We start from the raw sequence: 19780 nt of genomic DNA, 5'->3' as shown, positions 1-19780 counted from the left end.
GTAAACTCAAGTCTTAATTTTTCTAAATTAACTAAGAGTTCTCTTTAGAGGAAACTATATGGTTAAGGGGAATTCAGTGTTGCAATGCGAAGGTTTGGCTGTGCTCTCAGCAGTACAGGAAGCTCAAAAAACAAGGGAAATTGATCTTAAAATTTTATCTGACTTAGAGACGCTGATTCGTTCCTTAAAAAATAAGGTGTCTCCCTTCCACATCATTAACATTTGTAATGATATATATGACTCCTACAGGAATCTTAATAGTTGCAAGGTAGTTAAGGTGGATAGGAACCTGGTTAAAGGAAGCCATGACCTGGCGATCAAAGCTAGGCAGGGTGTATTAGGTCTGTTCTCCCCAACTTATTTTCAGTTCAGTTCAGCTCTAATAAGTTCAGTTCAATTCAGTTCAGTTCATCTCCAATAAGTTCAGTTCAGTTTAGTTCAGCTCCAATAAGTTCAGTTTAGTTCAGTTCAGTTCAGTTCATCTCAGCTCCATTCTTTTATAACTATTTTGTTAAATATTATTATTATGTTGGTATAATTTACTCCCTCCGTTTCCTAAAGATCTTCCCTCTTTCCGTTTAAGGGTGTTTCCAAAAGATCTTCCCTCTTTTGCTTTATTCCTTATTTGGCAAAACAAATTTCCCTATTTACCCTCTCATGTCACTATCATATGGTCTACCATTACATTATTAATTCAATTTTACTCCTTTCTCTCTCCTACTTTAACCCCTTTTTATTTGTTTATTTATCTTAACCCCTTTCTCTCTCCTACTTTACTCACACCATGCCCCACACAACTTTATTTTCCTTGGTATCTGTAGGAATAGTAAGTGGGAAGATCTTTAGGAAACGCTAGGGGAAAAAACATAAAGGGCTGCGCAGGAAGGGCTGCGCTTTTCGTAAAAGCGCAGCCCTACTAGTGAAGGGCTGCGCTTATTTAAAAAAGCGCAGCCCTACTCAGTGAAGGGCTGCGCTTTTTTAAAAAGCGCAGCCCTTCTGCTAAGAAGGGCTGCGCTTTTTTAAAAAAGCGCAGCCCTTCCTGAAAAAATTTGAAATTTCGGAATCGCGGGCTTTGAAATATTGAGCGGGATTCGTCAAATATATTATCCCTCATTCTCTCTCCTCTCTCACGTCCCTCATTATTCCTTTCCTTCCTTCTCTCATCTCTTCTCTCCTCTCTTCTCTCTCAAAAACTCCCATAAACATTTGCGACAAAAACCTTGAAATGATTTGCACTAAACATGGCGACGGAGTCCGATTGCCTATTGTGATACCTTTTCGGAAGCGGAACGAGCCAACGAGTCAAACTCACCGCTATCGTGATGTTTAGGCTTTTTAAGCCATCCGAGTTCGTTTAAGCCTTCAAATACCATTTTAAGTTTTTCCGAAATTTTTTTTTTCCCTTAAATTATGTATTTGGGTTTTGTTTTATGTATTTAAACATTATTAGGTTGTAGTTCTTGTATTTTCAGATCTATAATGTTCTTGTTTACTTCTCTTTGTTTATATATTTTGATTAATGTTCTTGTATACTTCTCTTTGTTTTGATTAATGTTCTTGTATACTTCTCTTTGTTTTGATTAATGTTCTTGTATACTTCTCTTTGTTATTTGATTAATGTTATTCTTGTATACTTCTCTTTGTTTATTTTGATTAATGTTATTCTTGTATACTTCTCTTTGTTTATTTTGATTAATGTTATTCTTGTATACTTCTCTTTGTTTATTTGATTAATTTCTTGTAATTTTTATTTTATCTTTTTTGATTAATTCTTGTATACTTCTTGTATACTTCTCTTGTATATTAGTTTTTGTTCCTTTTTTTCATTTTCGTTTCATTCTTTTTATTGTTTTGGGTTTAGTATTTTCGTTTCGTTTCTCTTCTCTTCTGTTTAATTTCAGAAAATGTGAGATTATGAGTAAAAAAATGACAAAAAAATTTTTTTTTTTTTATTTTTTTTTGGTAGGAAGGGCTGCGCTAGTTAGGAAAAAGCGCAGCCCTTCTACCCAGAAGGGCTGCGCTTTTTCCTAACTAGCGCAGCCCTTCTGGGCTAGAAGGGCTGCGTTTTTCCTAACTAGCGCAGCCCTTCTAGCTTAAGGGCTGCGCTTTTCTAGCGCAGCCCTACTTAAAAAGTGAAGGGCTGCTACTGAAAGGGCTGCTGTAAAAAAGCGCAGCCCTACATGCCTTTTTTAGCGCAGCCCTTCTTCATTTTTCCACTAGTATTTTACTAATTACTCTTATTATTATTATTATTATTATTTAAATATATATCATTACTATTAAGTATTATTATTATTATTATTATTATTATTATTATTATTATTATTATTATTGTTTCTATATATTATTTTGTTTATTATACATTTACTCATTATTATTACTATTATTATTAGGAGGAACATGGTTTAAGTCAAAGCACAAATAAACCCACTTTTTTTAGCCCATAAACCAATCAAATCGCGTCAAGACGTTTTATGATGTACTCCCTCCGTTTCCTAAAGATCTTCCTGCTTACTGTTCCTACAGATACCAAGGAAAATCAAGTTGTGTGGGGCATGGTGTGAGTAAAGTAGGAGAGAGAAAGGGGTTAAGACAAATAAACAAATAAAAAGGGGTTAAAGTAGGAGAGAGAAAGGGAGTAAAATTGAATTAATAATGTAATGGTGGACCATATGATAGTGACATGAGAGGATAAATAGGGAAATTTGTTTTGCTAAATAAGGAATAAAGCAAAAGAAGGAAGATCTTTTGGAAACACCCTTAAACGGAAAGAGGGAAGATCTTTAGGAAACGGAGGGAGTAATTTTTGCAGTCCAACCCAATCATTATTTTTATTACTAAATTTTTTTATATTATTAAATCTATTAATTAAAATAGTAATATTAATTTACTTCTTATATATTATTGTTATTATATATCATCATCAAGTATTAATATATTAATACAAATAATATAAAATAATTATTATTAATTATCATTATTATCATTAATTATTATTATTAATTTATGATTTTTAATATTATTTATTTATTACTATTATTTAAAAATATCCAAAATACTATTATTATTATTATTCATTATTAGTACTTATCATTATAATTATTATTTAATATTCATATTATTATTGTTTAAAATATTATTTATATATTTATTACATTCAATTTAATTTAATTCAATTCAGTTCAGTTCAGTTCAGTTTCAGCTCCAATAAGTTCAGTTCAGTTCAGTTCAGCTCCAATAAATTCAGTTCAGTTCAGCAGTTTTATGCCGAAGAGAACAGTCCCTTAGTTTAATTTTGGTTTGTTTTTCTATTTGTACTTATTGAAAAAGTAAAAAAGAACTCATTGTAGATGCTCTACAACCTAACTATGGTTGCTTACGGAGCTAAGATTAGTTACTTTTGCCAAAAAAAATATTGTATAAAAGAAGTTTTAAAATCTTTAGGGAAGTAACCGAGGCAAATGGACAATCACCCCGGAATTAGAGCATCTGAAATCACACTGAATCTTTTCACCAAAAAGAACACTAATCCTTGACCCACTGTCCACTGAGATTACAACTCTAGACCCAAGATGTCCACTAATGAGGCGGCGCCAGCGAATGAATTCCGGGTCCCACAAATGAAACTTAGCCACGGAGGACGTAGCATCCCAGTCATCGGGTTAGGCACTGCCGTGGATCCTCCGGTATCGGCGGAATACATGAAGTCTGCAGTACTGCGGGCCATTGAAGTGGGCTACCGACACTTCGATACGGCCCACAAGTACAAATCGGAGCAGCCCATTGGTGATGCAGTCCAAGAAGCTTTGAGTTTGGGCCTGATCCAATCCAGAGATGAGCTCTTCATAACTTCTAAGCTCTGGTGTGGCGATGCACATCCAAGTCTCGTTCTTCCTGGTCTTCATAAATCCCTCAGGTAAACTTATATGGTTGTTGCGTCATGTCACAGTTTAATTTTTGATGGTCATATATTTAACTTTTTTAGGAAATTTTTTTTTCGATTTTATTTCCAAATAAGGTCTTCACGTTCACGGAAACAATAGTTTTATCCTATTAGTTCATCTTGTTATCACATCCGTTTCAATTTAGTTGTGACACTTTTGAAATTACGAATTTTTAGGCAATTTTTGGATAAGAGATGGATAGAGATAAGTTATTTTTCAGAATGAAAGTGTCACAATGAAATTGAAGCTTCCTAAAATAGAAAGTGTGACAATTCAATTAAAACGGATGAAGTAGATAAGTTGTGACTTGTGAGGGATGAAGTCATGAAGATAGTGTCTTTTTTATAAAAAGTCTGATTTGTCTTTAATGAGTTTAAATTGTGATCAGTTGGGGTTGTAAGAGACCGCCTAATTTTAACTTAAAACTAGTATTTGGATCCGGGCGTTCTCCGAGGTGGTACTGTTTATTGAATTTGATATGGTCATTCCCATTAAAATATATTAAGGAAAACTCAATATTTAAAGGTACAAAGATAATAATGTGGACACTTAAAGCATGATTAAAAGTTGGTCGAGATGGTAATTGTGTTATGTATAATAGCAAGATTGAACAATTCTAGTGGAGCAACAGAAGTGCCACGTGGCATGTATACATGCATTGCTACGCATACCTTTTAATATATTTGTATAAATTAGGCACGACTCAAGTGCAATATCAAGGGAAGAACATACCAATTTTATAGTGATTAGTTTAATCTATTTAGGGATCATGTTAATCTATTTTTTGACCAATTTAATCTATATAGTAATGACATTTTTTTAATCCATTCAGTAACTAGTTTAATTCATTTAGTGACTAGTTTAATCTGTTTGGTAAAACTACCAAGTTATTTTTTATAAATTATCTGTTGTAGTTCGATAATCAAGAAAAAAAAGGACAAGAGAAGAGATGACTAAGATAGTGTTGGGTTAGAGTGAAATGTAATGGGCTTATTAGAAAAATTTAATCTTGGGTTCGTCTAGTTTTAAGTAAAAGTTAGACCGCCTATTCTAATAAGTGTGAATTGCGATATATATTAAATAATATTTTCTTTTTTCATATTTGTCATTCTAATAATTGTGAATTGCGATATATATTAAAGCTGAAGTTAAACACTGACGTGCGTGGGATAAGGAGGGCAGATGAGTGTGGGTGTTGGGGCGATTTTGAGGGATGAAAGTGGAGAGGTCTTGATGGCAATGTGTGATAACTGGAGGGGTGACTGTAGTGTGGAGGTAGGGGAAGCTCTTGCTGTGAGAATGGAAGCTGGATTTAGCAATCTTATTGTGGAGATGGATTGTCTGGTACTTTTTACAGCTCTAAGCAAGAGGAAGAAGGAGCCTATATACTTGGGTGTAATTCTTAATGATATTAAGCTGCTTCTTGAACATTGTCTTTGTGTTTCGTTTCCTTATGTTAGAAGGAATGGTAATAGAGCTGCACATGTATTAGCTAAAAAGAGTTTTAACCTTAGAAGAGATGTATGTGTGGCTTGAAGAGGCTCCTCCAGATGTTATGGAGGTGGTGTATGATGATCCTATTGACTAAATAAAGCTATTTTTCCTGTCAAAAAATTTTAAAAGGAAATGATGAATCATTTTTGGAGCACAATCTAATACATATAACTCATTTTTCCTACTTCGATCTCTCAGTGCTTGATTGTTAAGAATGCAAATTTACATTGGTAAATGATCCGGAGCGTCCCTCGAGCCAACAACTAGTTCTCTCCTAAACCTTAATTATTCCAATATACTCCCCTTCCATGTCCTCATGTTATATCCACACAACAGAGGATGAATTCCTCCCTTTCTCTTCTCTTTGTAGTTTCTATTCTCCAAATTTCCCTAAGCAAACAAACCATGAGATTCATGAAATGGATGGCGGTGTTTTTGTAGGAATCTGAAGATGGAATGGATTGATTTGTATTTGATTCACTGGCCACTAAGCTGTCAGCCAGGAAAGCTTGATTTTCCAATCAAAGAGGATGATTTTCTTCCTCTGGATTTTCAAGGTGTTTGGGCAGCTATGGAAGAGTGCCAGAATCTTGGCCTTGTCAAATGCATTGGAGTTAGCAATTTTTCGTGTAAAAAGTTACAAAATCTCCTGGCTATTGCTAAAATCCCACCTGCTGTCAATCAAGTAAGTTTATCTTCTTGTTGGCACTTTCTAAAACTGATTGTCTTAGAGAAGTTCGTTCATTTCTCGTTTCTTGTGGCTCACTTCCCTCTAATAGGATACCTCATTGTGGTTTGATGGGTTCGGGAGAAAATATGGAGATTGCACAGAAATTTTGATCAAATTCAGAGAAATGAAGAAAGTTTTAAAGCTTTCCTTTTATCTCCCTCTACTTGTTCAATATATCAGATTATCATCTAACATAAGCATGCAATTTGAAAATTAAAGGTGGAGGTTAACCCATTTTGGCAACAGAAGAAGTTGATAGAATTGTGCAAGGAAAACGAAATTCTAATAACAGCTTATTCTCCATTAGGAGCCATAGGAACCTTCTATGGCAGCAGCAGGATATTGGAATCTGAAGTTCTTCAGGAAATAGCCGAAGCTAAAAAAAAGTCTATTCCTCAGGTAATTACTTGCTTTATACACCCTATCTATGATTAGTGTTCACATTTTACATATGGCATGTCATGGCCGTATATGCGTGTATTCTATTTGTACATCCTATTGGCTATTAGTTTATCAGAACCTGACCTAAGTTCCTTTCAAAAAAAAAAAAAAAAAGAACCTGACTTAAGTTGCTGTTGCATCTGTATACGCCAAAATTTGGAGCGTTCACATGTTATGTATGGTATACCATGGTGGTACATACTTATATGTATTTGTGCACCCTGTTTATATCAGAACCTGACTCAAGTTTCTGTTGCCTTGCCTGTATATGCCAAAATTTTGAGTGTATTAATAACATTGCCCATGCTGTGTGGCCCTTCAAATATCTCTACTGGATTGGAAAATGCAGTAATGCTAAAAATAGTCTAATATATGTTGGCATCATCCCCTTTATGTCCTTGCTTTTACCCTTACGCTCTGTTTGGTTAGACAGAAAACACATTCGAAAACAAAGCACCATCGTAAAATGGTTTGCCTTTGTTTGGTTTCTTACATTTTAAGCAAGTTAGAGAAGATGAAAATGAGAATGGAGGGAAATGGATGGATAGGAAAAGAGCAACAGCATGGTAAGGTATAAGGACTAAGGAGGAAATGCGTTGCATTCCTTTCTTTAAAAATGAAAATGCTTTCAATTCTTTTGGAAAACTATTTTCCTCCCGCAACAAGCCAAAAAAAGGATATTGAAAAAATCGCTTTTCCATGATAAAGTTTTCATCCCAACCAAACACTCTCGTTTCTATCTTGAAATTCAAACAAGATGGGGGCTGAAAGTGCTAATTTTGTTGCTGGAAACTGCAGGTTTGTTTAAGATGGGCATATGAGCAGGGAATTACTGTGGTGGTGAAGAGTTTCAATGAAGAGAGAATGAAAGAAAACCTCATGATTTTTGACTGGGAATTGACTGAAGAAGATCATGAAAAAATCAGGGGAATCCCTCAGAGTAGAGGGGTCACTGGTTGGCCTTATTTATCAAAGCAAGGGCCTTTCACTACACTTGACGAACTCTGGGATGGAGAGATTTAATCATTATAATGCTATAAGCTTGACAGCTACCAATCCAAACCAGGATTAGTGATTGTTCGATTGTTTCTACTGGACTCACATTTGATCTACGTATAGGATAACAAGCTCGAATAATGTTGTCTCAAGAACTCGCTGTTGAAGCAAATGAAATTGGCAGAAACAAGGGCTAAGGAAGGCGCTTGAAATGGATGAACTTGGGTACTAAGATACTCTACTACATTGCTTCTCTTATGCTGTACAATTTATTTCTCATGCTTCTGTATGTGTTGTCCTATTTCGTCTGTTTATGCTGAAATGAAAGCATCCTAAGGTAATGGTTTTTGAGCTTCATGTAGCCCAACTAGGCAATTAATAATTTTGGCCAAAAGTGTGAAATGCCTAAGGGACTAAGGCCAATCTTTCAACGCTTGAACCGTGATCAAACCATCAAAACTGTTGCAGATACTAAAATAATTGAAATGGTATGTTATCAAGCAAACACGATAAAGTGCAAATATATATTGGATATATGGACTTTTTAAATAATGTGTGTATTGTGCTCCCATGAGCATAATGAGAATTGTGCTTCAACATACAAAATAGAATATTTACGAATACGAAAACGAACATTTTACTGTTGAAAGTGTAACATTACAAAAATTTACTTACGAAAATGAACATTTTACCGTTGAAATGGTACATTACAATAATTCATTTACGAAAAAGAACATTTTAATTTTGAAGTGGAACATTACCATAATCCAATTACGAAAATGAACATTTTATTATTGTTCAAGTGGAATATTACTAGAATTCAATTACTTAAATAGAACATATGCTTATCAAATATAGAATATATTTTCAAGGAATAATTGAACATATTTTTGGGTGGAAAATAAGGTTATGTTTAGTTCACCTGAAATTTTCTGATCTGAAATTATCTGATCTGATCTGATCTGAACTTATTTATTCTGATCTGATCTGATCTGAACTTATTTTTTCTGATCTGATCTGATCTGAACTGATCTGATTTACAAGATCTTATCTTTTATAAAATATATTATTACTATTATATTATTACTTTAAATAATTATTATGCAATACATTATGAGATCTTCTTTATAGTATTACTATTATTATCATTTTATTTCTATTACAACTTTTACACAACTTTTATTATTATTGTAATAATTATTATTATTATTATTATAAAGAACAACAATAATAATTATAATCATAATAATTATATTAACTAAAAATAATTATATAACTCAAGTCATTAATTTATAAGAGCACTTATACAATGTTTCACACTTTCCCTTTAAAAAAAATGTTTCACACTTGAGAAGTCGGCAAACTCAACTCTTTTTTTTCCATATAAATAAAATAAGATATACAAACAACTATGACTAGACAAAAAAGAAATAAATATCGTGTAACTTCAAATACTAGAGAGATTTGGAATTCGGTAGGAAGAGGTATACCGAATCTAAATTTATAATTTGTATCTCACACTTAGCTTATTTTGAAATGTAATCCGAACTTAGTAGTTTCGTTGTCATGAATTTGAGATATCATATTTTATATATTTCTTATTTTTGCGTCAATCTTATGTTCTTAACACGTGGCTTTTAATTTTCTATTATTTAATAACAACAAAATAACTTAGTATAATGATAACAATGACATTTATAATGGTAACAACAAGATTAATAATAATTACCAATATTAATAAGTACAAACAAAACAACAACAACAATAATAATTCTTTTGAACAAATGTACTAGTAAATAATAATACTCCCTTTGTATTTTTTTATCTTTCTCACTTAGAATCTTGACACTATTCACATTAGATAGAATCTTTTAGATTTTTCTCAATATATAAGAAAAAATATAGTCATGTGGGGTCTTGTTTGATTCGTCTCAATGAGTACTTTATTAATATTCAATTATTATAATTTTTACTAATATGTAATGAAAGATATTTAATAATAATAATGAGTTTTTAGATATAAGCATGATCTGAACTGGTCTGATCTGATCTGATCTGGTCTGATCTGATCTGATCTGATCTGGTCTGATTTGATTTGATCTGATCTGGTCTGATCTGATCTGAACTTATTTTTTCTGATCTGATCTGATCTGATTAGATCTGAAATAAGCAAAAATAAGGTGAACTGAACATAGCCTAAGTTTTAAAAGAATATTTTTTAAAAAAGAACATTTGCTTATTGAAAATAGAACAAATTTCACGAAAAATAGAACATAATATTTCTTTTTTTTTTTGAAAGGATTAAAACGAACATTTGTTGAAATAGAACATTTGCTTATTGAAAATAGAACAATTTTTACGACAAATAAAACACATATTTTAACTGAAAAATATGCTTAAAATAAACATTTATTAAAATAGAACATTTACTCATCGGAAAATGAAACAAATATAATGAGTGTATAGTATGCACCGTGCTCCTAGGAGCACAATAGAATTTTTGAATATCTCAGTGACATTTTTGGTTAATGTAGAGAAAATAACTTTCCAATACATCTATTTTTCTTGCCATACCCACAAATACTCTTTAGTTCTTCCAACTCTACAAAACAAGCCATCGAAATATATGTATTTGCATAATTGCATCTCCTATATTTATTAGGCAAAGCTCGTGAACACAAAGAATCGTGCACAAGAAGTTAATATATTTCTCAATGCCAACACATTCATGTCAAACTTCCAACAATCTTACAACCAAAACCCAGAAAGAAACTCCCAGAACATGCACTCATCAAAAACAAAAGAATGATAAAAACCACGTCAAAATAAGGATAAATCCCAATAAAAGAACAAATAACTAGAATTTGTAGCTATAAACACAAACCTCGAAAAATTAATAAAAATGAGATAAAAAAAAGACAGATATATGACAACTACTTGTGAGTGGATTTGCGGAATTTTTGAACAACCCAAGAAAGGCCACCAGAAGTACCTTCCTTTGCCTTCTTCATTCCTTTGCAAACTGATTCCTTCGTCTTCTCCATTCCGTTTGAAGACACTTCCTTCGTCTTGTTGAAGCTTTCGCCGAATTTCTTAGACAATTTCTTCGTCAAACTTTTGCCTGATTTAGTCCCATTGTTGTTGTTTCCATTCTTATTGAGAGAAGATGATTGATCTTCATTGTTGTAATCCCATTGCTCAGCCCATGAGTTAGAATATGCACCATTTCCTGCCATTTTCTGTAAATTCAGCAATCTAATGAGTATTTTTTTTATGCAGTGTTTTGCTTTTTGATGATCAAAACTGCTAGATAACGGGTACATGGAAAATGAGGAATTAAGGATTATGCGTAGTTTTTATTGGGGTGTTTGACAAAGGGATGGTCTCTTGCTGTCTAGACGTGGGAAGGTGTAGGTTTAGGGGATTTTCTTATCTGTCATGTATGAAAGGAGCAAATAATATTATTGAATTGAAAAGATAGCAATAGCTATTAAAATATGCTAGCAAATATGCACCCAAAAAAATATGCTAGCAAATACTATACACCTACATTAAATCACAAAGCCAGTACTAAGTAGTAGTATACCACAAAAAACATAAATTAAAAGAAAGACAAATATAACGTCGCTCTTGTCCTATATAATGTAAAGATAATAGCAAGTATTTGTGAAACTACGTGCAAAAAGCAATATAACAAACTTGGCCCATTTTTATAGTAGATGCTTACTGTTTTTTTTTCTCCTATTAGAGATCCTATGATAAGATGAATGGTCCTTGTCAGACTGACACCTGTATCAAGTTAATTCAGTCTGGATTTGCAGATAGACACTTTGAGATTGGGAGGATAATAGATGCTTAATTACACTTACATATATTACATTTATACAAGCTCACTTCTTTTTACTCAAAGAAACCTCACTGAGGTGGGCACACTCTCAACAGGCAAGCAAATCCTTTATTTATAGTATCACAATCAACTGCTCACAAGGTGGCTTTCACACACAACCTACTACATTTTTCTACTAAGGTGGACTATAATATAGAGAGTGGTGAACCTAGCTAGTAACTTTCTCCTCTATGCATTTATTGAATTAGTAAAATTGGCTCTATCATGTTGTGATTTTTGAGAAGGAGCATTCATCTAGAAGATGGAGAGAGAGAGAGAGAGAAAGTAGGAGTTGTATTTTAACACTCCCCTTGATGACACTTTCTCAAAGCTAGTCTTGACATCACATTAAGTTGCTCCCGAAAATTTTCAAACTTGGTTCCATTTAACCCTTTTGTGAATATATCAGCAACTTGGTTATTTGTATTCATCTATTCAAGTTCAATTCCACCTTGTAAACTTGCTCTTTGACAAAATGATAATGTACCTCTACATGCTTTGTCCTTGCATGAAAAACAAGATTTTCTGCCAAGAATATAGCTGACTCACATCTCATGTTGATTTCCAAGTCAATTGGTTGATGCAGATTCTTGAGTAATTGCATCAACCACACAAATTCTTGTGTAGCCATAGTTGCCACTCTGTAAATATATATTCTGCTTCTATACTTGATAGTGATACTGTTGGTTATCTCTTGCTACACTAAGAGATTGCTCCATAAACCACATTAAACAAATACCAGTAGTTGATCGATGTGTTTCATGATCACCAACATAGTCAACATCATAATAACCAACAACTTCAAACTCTTTATTCATTGCTATACAAGATACCATAGTCATTAGTCCATTCACATACCTCAATTTTCGTCGTACTCCTTAAGGCGATATTTCATCGGTTTTTGCATAAATCGACTAATCATGCTTACTGCATATGCAATATCTGGTGTGGTTAACGTGAGACAGATAATACATCCCACCAATTGTTTGTACATGGTCCGATCTTCTAGATCTTTGTCTTTGACTGAACATAATCTTACATTAACCTCCATTTGAGTTGTCATAGTGCAATCGACCATCCCATATTTTTCTAGATCACGTGCATATTTCCGTTGACATAGAAATATATATACCATCCTTAGTCTGATTTACTTAAAGACTAAGAAAATGTTTTAGTCCTCCAAGCTCCTTCATTTGGAAAAGTATTGGAAGATTAACTTTTTTTTACAATTCTCTTCCGAATCTCCTGTGATGATAAGGTCATCCACATATACAAGAATTATTATCAACTTTCCATCTCAAGCTTTCACAATAAGCTCGAAATCAGTTGGTGCTACAGAATAACCACTTTGTATTAGGAACTCAATTGTCTTTCCGTACCAAGCTCATGATGCCTGCTTCAAACAATAGAGTGTCTTCTTTAACTTGCATATGTAGTGTGGGTAAGATTGATTCTCGAACCCTTAGGTTGCTCCATGTATATGTCTCTATTCAACTGTCCATGTAGATATGCAATTTTAACGTCTATCTGCCAGAGCTTCCAAGAATTACTGGCTACAAGTGTAGCACCCCCGCCGACCCGAACCCTTTTTCATTTCGGAAAAACTCGGGGTTTTGGGGGAAAAACGAATCCACGAGGGTTCGACCCGACGGGGTGGTGCTACCGCCGCAATTATCTCCTTGGAAACAAATGCAAGGCTAAGTTACAACACACCATCTCAAATTCATTAATCATTACAACTAAGCAAATTGTTCATTAAACACTACTAATTAATTAAAAGTGTTTCAGAGTTCCACCGGAAGCTAATCATATGCTAAGTGGATGACAACTCTAAATGATTTCCCTTTGGTTCCCCCGATCGATCACCCACCTGCACAAATACATTGAAAAGAGACAAGAGAGACAAGCTCTCAAAAATCAGATAAACTGAGTAATTCCAACTCCATCCCGTAAAATACTTAAGTTGAAAATACTTTGTAAAATAGTAGATTAGTAGTTTTGGAAGTCATAACACATATACATACATATATATATATATATATATATATATATATATATATATATATATATATATATATATATATATTGAATAATCATATCATTACTTCCATTAATCCAGTTATTCAAGGAGAGGAAAGAGAACGCCAGTAAGCCGAGACGAAACCCTGTAACCACTTACTTCAACATAGTAGGCCAGGACGAAACCCTGTAACCACCTACTTGTAGGCCGGGACGAAACCCTGTAACCACCTACGAAAAATCATAATGGCCATAACAGAGTCCCTAGTGTGCACACCCCTTCTACTTGGATCACAACAAGATAGAAGGAAGACAGTAACAGAATAATCAGCATAGTAACCAGAGAACCTGTAGGGGCCGCTGAACCACTCATACAGGGCAACCTGTTCATCATTTCCCTCCGATATTTCACTTTACGTGATTAACATCTTTTAATTCACGTCATCACATAATTCACATATACATTTACATCATCTTATTCGATTTACGTCATCTTGTTCAAACCAGTGTGAACATATTCAATCCATCATAATCTCAATTCATTCATAGAGATTTCAATAACTCATTTCATAACACACGTCACTTGAGTTCATTTATCACTTCAGATTCATAATCATTTCATTACACAAGTTCTATCAATTCAACTTTCATAAATCTCAATATTAATAACGATAATAATACTCATGATAATCATAATGATATATAGTAATAATAATAATCGTAATAATCATAATAATAAATATAATAATAATAATAATAATAATAATAATAATAATAATAATAATAACATTATTAAATGACATTAACCAATTTTAATAACGTTATAAGAAACATCCTCGTCATATCGTGTCATCGTCCATTGTCATGATTCATAATCAGAATCCATAATCCTTGTCCATTTTGTCATTCGAATTCATAATCCACATTAAATCGATAATCCATAATTATAGTCCATACTTATAAGTTTTATAAGCATATAATAATCACGTAATCAATTCGTTTTATGCTAACGGGATCTATGTTTAGATGGACATCGGAGATTACCTCGTGACGCGTGCCTAAAAGTTAAGTTCACGAACAGGTTAGCGCTCTTGATAATCCTCGTCTACGAAATCGGAGTCTACATTAAGTGTTAACGAGATCAACGTTAGTTCCTAAATAACCCCGTTTTTGTAAAATATACGATTTAAATAATCCAAATAACTTAAAGAAATTCTCAATGATCTCTAAGAGAGTTTATAAATCAAAGTTTACGGTTTTCAAATTATTTTTGAAATCGTTTTAAGTACTCACAAAAATTACTTAAACAATTAACTTAAATATATAAAACTAAAATTATTTTACTCCTTGTTTTAATTTAGAAATTTAGAAAACATTATCAAGTTTATAAAAGAATACTAAGGAGTATATAAGTGGGCCCCAGAGGAGAAGCTTAGATGGAAATAAAAATAATAAATGGGATGTTTTGGAAGGTAATGAAGAGGAGAGAGAAGAAAGAGACAAAAGTGAAAGAGGTAATGATAACCTATCTGCAGGAAAGAAGGGAGATTTTAAAAAAAAAAAATGGGAAAAATACAACAGTGGGAGTTGGGGAGTGTGAAAAAACGGCGCTGGTGATAGGGCAACAAGAAAGTGAATTTTCGTCGTACGAGGCGCGACATCTGCATGGCAACTCGGTGTCTTTTCATATTTCTCCGACTATTAATACTCCTATCTCTCAGGAGAATGATCAAACTCCTTCTACAGACAATAATCAGCAGCGAGATCTTCAAAATGGTTCGACCTCCAATTCCCCCTTCACCAACTCAACCTACATCTCAATCTCTGAAAAAACTTCCCATGAACCCTTCTCCCCCTCTTCTTCCAGCTCCAAACCAAATAACTCTCAACCTCTTCCCCACTTTCCCTACACCTCTGCTTTGGAAGGCCATGGCAAAACCTATGACCACGGAACAAGCCTTCGAACTGCATTTTCATCTAACTCATCTCATGATGTTTCAACATCACAGAATATCCGAACCGTGGATTTACGACTTCGGACCAGAACAAAGACTCCAAGCTCCTCGAAAAAACCCCCCGATATTCTTCTTAAAATCCGAAAACCTAGAAGTGGAGGTTTCAAAACCTCGAAATCTAGCAGCAGTGTTCATTCTAGAGGAAAAAACGGAGAAACTCCAGATAGAAGTGGAGTTTTACAGGGCACCGGGAACCCCGCCGGAGATTTGGGTGCTGATGGTGCCGACGATGGAACAGCAAGCCCAGGGAGAAGAGTTACAGAGGGGGCTACCACCGAAGAAACGATCGAAGTTGGAGAAAATGGTGCTAGAGTTGATGGACCAACCACCATCAACACCAAATCTGATTAGAATGAAAGCGATAATTTGGAATGTCAGAGGAGCAAATAGTAAGGCTTTCCTCTGGCATGCTTTAGACCTAGTGAAAATGCATCACCCTGATATTATGATAATCTTAGAGACAAAATGCTCCAGCTTACGTGCGGGAGGAGAGGGGGAATTTGGCTTATGTGGAAGGCTGAAATAATTTTGATGAATTATGCTGATTCTAAACCAAATCACTTTCATGCGCTCTTTAAAATGAAGCCCAACCTTCCGGAAGTGCTTCTTACGGGCATGCATGCTCCAAGTGTGGCGGTTGACCGTAACCAATACTGGATTGATCTTACGAAGGACTCGCCCCCTAAGGGGACTCCCTGGCTTGTGGCGGGGGACCTAAATGAGGTACTCAGTAGTGCGGAGAAGATGGGTGGGAGACAGGTGGGGAGGGAGCAAGGGAAGAGATGTAAAGACTGGATTGTAGCGAATGCGCTCATTGACTTGGGTTTCCAAGGTCCTCAGTTTACTTGGACTAACGGGAGAGATGGAAGCGTGCTTATCAAAGAACGGCTTGATCGTGCTCTCGCTAACGCCGAGTGGCTGGAGATTTTTCCAGATTCTAAGGTAATCCACCTCCCTAGAACTTACTCTGATCATTGTCCGCTTTTCATTCTTTTCGATGATAAACCAGCTTCAAAATCTTTTCCTTTTAGATGTAAAGAAGCTTGGATTTTACATGAGGACTTTGTTAAAGTGGTCGATAATTCCTGGGGTAGGTTTTCTGGGGATTTTGATATGGCTAGGGCTACTTTCACTCAACAAGTTAAAATCTGGAATAGACATGTTTTTGGAAGTTTGGAGGCTAGGAAAAAAAGAGTTTTGGCTAGGATTAGTGGTATCCAAAAATTTCTTTCTGTGCGTCATTCGTCTTTTTTGGCCAAACTTGAGGTGGACCTTTTATGTGAACTGAATAATGTTATGAAGCAGGAAAGGTGTTTATGGGCTCAAAAAGCGGGTCTGGATAGGGCTAAGTTAGGAGACATGAATACTAAGTACTTTCATACTTTAGCGAAGGTTAAAAAATGTAGGAAAAAAATTATGTGCCTTAAAGACTCAGATGATAATTGGGTGTCAGACGATATGGTTCTGAAAGGAATAGTGACAGACTATTTTCAAGAGATTTTCTCTTCTTCTCACGCCTATCATGCCAGGATAAATACATTCTGTAGTGTGTCTGCTGTGACTGATGAATGGAAGGAAAGACTGGAAGCTAAGGTGAGTGATCTGGAGATTAGAGAGGCTTTGACCCAAATGGCCTCTTTGAAGTGTCCTGGCCCAGATGGGATCCAGGCGGTTTTTTATAAAACTTTATGGACTCAGATGGGCCCAAGCCTTATTAATCTTGTCACGAAAGCTTTCAAAGATAGTACTATCCCTGTGGGCCTAAGTGACTCTTTTTTAGCTCTTATTCCCAAGTCGGACCCCCCGGTTAGGTGTACGGACTTCCGCCCTATTGGACTTTGTAATACAGCTTATAAATTACTCACTAAGGTAATAGCAAATAGTATTAAAAATGTCCTTTGTGATTTGATCCACCCTACCCAAACCAGCTTTGTGCCAGGTCGCAACAGTCAGGAAAATGTTATAATTGCCAAAGAAATGGCCTTTTTCTTTAAGAAAAGCTCCCCTAAAAGGAATATCATGGCTTTAAAAATTGACTTGTCAAAAGCTTATGATAGTCTGGAGTGGGGTTTTATTAAGGATACTCTTCAGGGTTTCAATCTTCCTCAGTCTTTGGTCGATCTCATTATGAACTGTATTTGTTCCCCCTCTATTTCTGTGTTGTGGAATGGTGAGATTACTGAATCCTTTAGACCGTCGAGAGGTATTCGTCAGGGCGACCCTTTGTCTCCATACATTTTTGTGCTGTATATGGAAAGATTGTCCATTCTAATTGGTGAACGGGTGGCTTCTGGGAGTTGGAAACCGATGAAAATGGGAAGAAGCTTTGATATATCCCATATCTTTTATGCGGATGATATTCTTCTCTTTGGTCAAGCTTCTCAGGAGAATGGTGAGGTCATTCAGGGAGTTCTTAATAAGTTTGGAGAAGAGTCGGGCCTGAGAGTTAACCTTTCGAAGTCCTCGCTTATTTTTCCTCCTAAAATGCATCATCAAAGGAGGCGAATTCTGGCGGAGGCTTTAGGAATGAGAGGTTCAACTAGCTTTGGTAAATATTTGGGTTGTAGTATACTTCCTAACAAATTAAAGAGAGTGGATTACTTTGGTCTTTTAGAGAAGGTCAAGTCCTGTATAGGTGGTTGGCAGTCAAAATTTCTTAATATGGCAGGTAGATGTACGCTTATCAAGTCAGTGGTGTCCTCCTTCCCGGTGTATGGTATGCAAACTGCCATTCTACCAAAGTCAGTCTGTAGAGATATTGAGAAAGATTGTCGTAAGTTCCTTTGGAATAAAGTTAATCAAACTCACTATTTGGCCAGATTGGATTGGGACAGCATTTGTAGACCTTTTCATTTAGGTGGGCTTGGTTTTAGGAGACTGCATAATTGGAATTTGGCTTTTTTGGCCAAATTGGGTTGGTGTATCATGAAAGAAGAAAACAAGTTGTGGGTGAGAATGCTTAAAGCTAGATACTGGGAGGGTCGGTCTTTTATGAATGCTTCGGCTAAAACTCATCATTCCCCCATTTGGAAAGACATTGTTCAAGGTAGGGAGATCTTGGAAAAGGGTCTTCGTAGGCGTATTGGGAATGGTAAGGACACCTCTTTGTGGTATCATTGGTGGGTAGGTGAGGGGCCCCTCATTGGGTTATTGCAAATGGAGATTCCGGAGTCGATCTCTCATTGGATGGTGGGGGATATTATAAGAGAGGGCAGGTGGACCACGGATAAAATTTCGAGGTATATTGGGCTGCAGATGGTGCAACAAATTCAAGCTATTCCTTTGCCTACCATTGCGGAGGTTGAGGATGATTTCATATGGCACTATGATAAGAAGGGTAATTTCAATGTCAAATCAGCGTACTATGTGGCTACCAGTCTAGGTACAGGTGATGAGAGGGGGGGACTATGGATTAAGGTTTGGAAGAAGCAGGTGCCTTTCAAATACAAACTGCTCCTGTGGAACGCTGTCCATAATATACTTCCATCGGCCTCCTTTCTGGCTAGTCGAATCCCGAATTTTGACCCTACTTGCCCTCAATGTGAGAGATATCCAGAAAGCTTGTTACATATGATCCGTGATTGCCATGTGGCTAAGGGTGTTTGGGAAAAAAATTTTCAATATCACCAACCAAAAAATACCTCTATCTTCTTTAGTTTGGGGTGGGATGAGTGGATCCGCTTTAACTGTTCACAAAATGAGTCCTGGCAGGTGAAGTTTTCCACTGCTTTCTGGCACCTTTGGTGCTCAAGGAATAAAGCAGTTTTTGAAAAGGCAGTTAATCATCCCAGATTTGTGCACAGCCGGGTGATGGCTGATTTTTTCACTAACATAAAAGCTTTTCAGGTTAATGAAGAGAAAATCAACAGAGCTGGAAGTGGAGTGAGGTGGAAACCTCCAAAAGCTGGCTTTCTGAAATTAAATACAGATGGTGTGTGGAAGGAGGAAAACGTCAAAGCTGGCATTGGAGGCGTGTTTAGGGACGCTAGAGGAAGATGGGAATTCGGTTTCTCGAAAAAGACTGAGGCAGCGTCTCAAGAGGCAGTGGAATTGTTGGCCATCAGAGAGGGTCTTCAAATTGCGTGGGACTGCAACTATCACCAGTTGGAGGTGGAATGTGATGCGCTAGGGATTGTGCAGCTCTTGGCTAAACCTCTGGAAGCGGTGAATCATCCTTTGGGGGTGGTGGTAATGGACATTTGTGTCTTGCTCTCAAGGAATTGGAAGGTGGAATTTATGCACACTAAACGTGAAG

General features: G+C 35.5%; 1 protein-coding gene and 1 long non-coding RNA gene across 2 annotated transcripts; one reads left to right on the top strand and one right to left on the bottom strand.

Moving 5' to 3' along the window:
- The first annotated feature begins 3448 nt into the window (after positions 1-3448).
- Positions 3449-7953, top strand: LOC104908463 (non-functional NADPH-dependent codeinone reductase 2). The gene is made up of 4 exons (XM_010697583.4): positions 3449-3916; positions 5880-6123; positions 6388-6567; positions 7408-7953. The coding sequence occupies exons 1-4, from the start codon at positions 3573-3575 to the stop codon at positions 7630-7632; spliced, it is 993 nt and encodes a 330-aa protein (XP_010695885.2). The 5' UTR covers positions 3449-3572; the 3' UTR covers positions 7633-7953.
- Positions 7954-13000: 5047 nt separating this feature from the next.
- LOC130591699 (uncharacterized) lies at positions 13001-14119 on the bottom strand. The gene is made up of 2 exons (XR_008969713.1): positions 13671-14119; positions 13001-13361 (listed from the first exon to the last, which is right to left on the bottom strand). It is a non-coding gene; the product is annotated as an uncharacterized LOC130591699 (long non-coding RNA).
- Between the last annotated feature and the right edge of the window lie 5661 nt (positions 14120-19780).

The sequence above is a fragment of the Beta vulgaris genome, chromosome 6, assembly GCF_026745355.1.
Source record: "Beta vulgaris subsp. vulgaris cultivar EL10 chromosome 6, EL10.2, whole genome shotgun sequence".
NCBI lineage: Eukaryota > Viridiplantae > Streptophyta > Magnoliopsida > Caryophyllales > Amaranthaceae > Beta > Beta vulgaris.
This window is presented reverse-complemented; position numbering and strand designations above follow the sequence as displayed.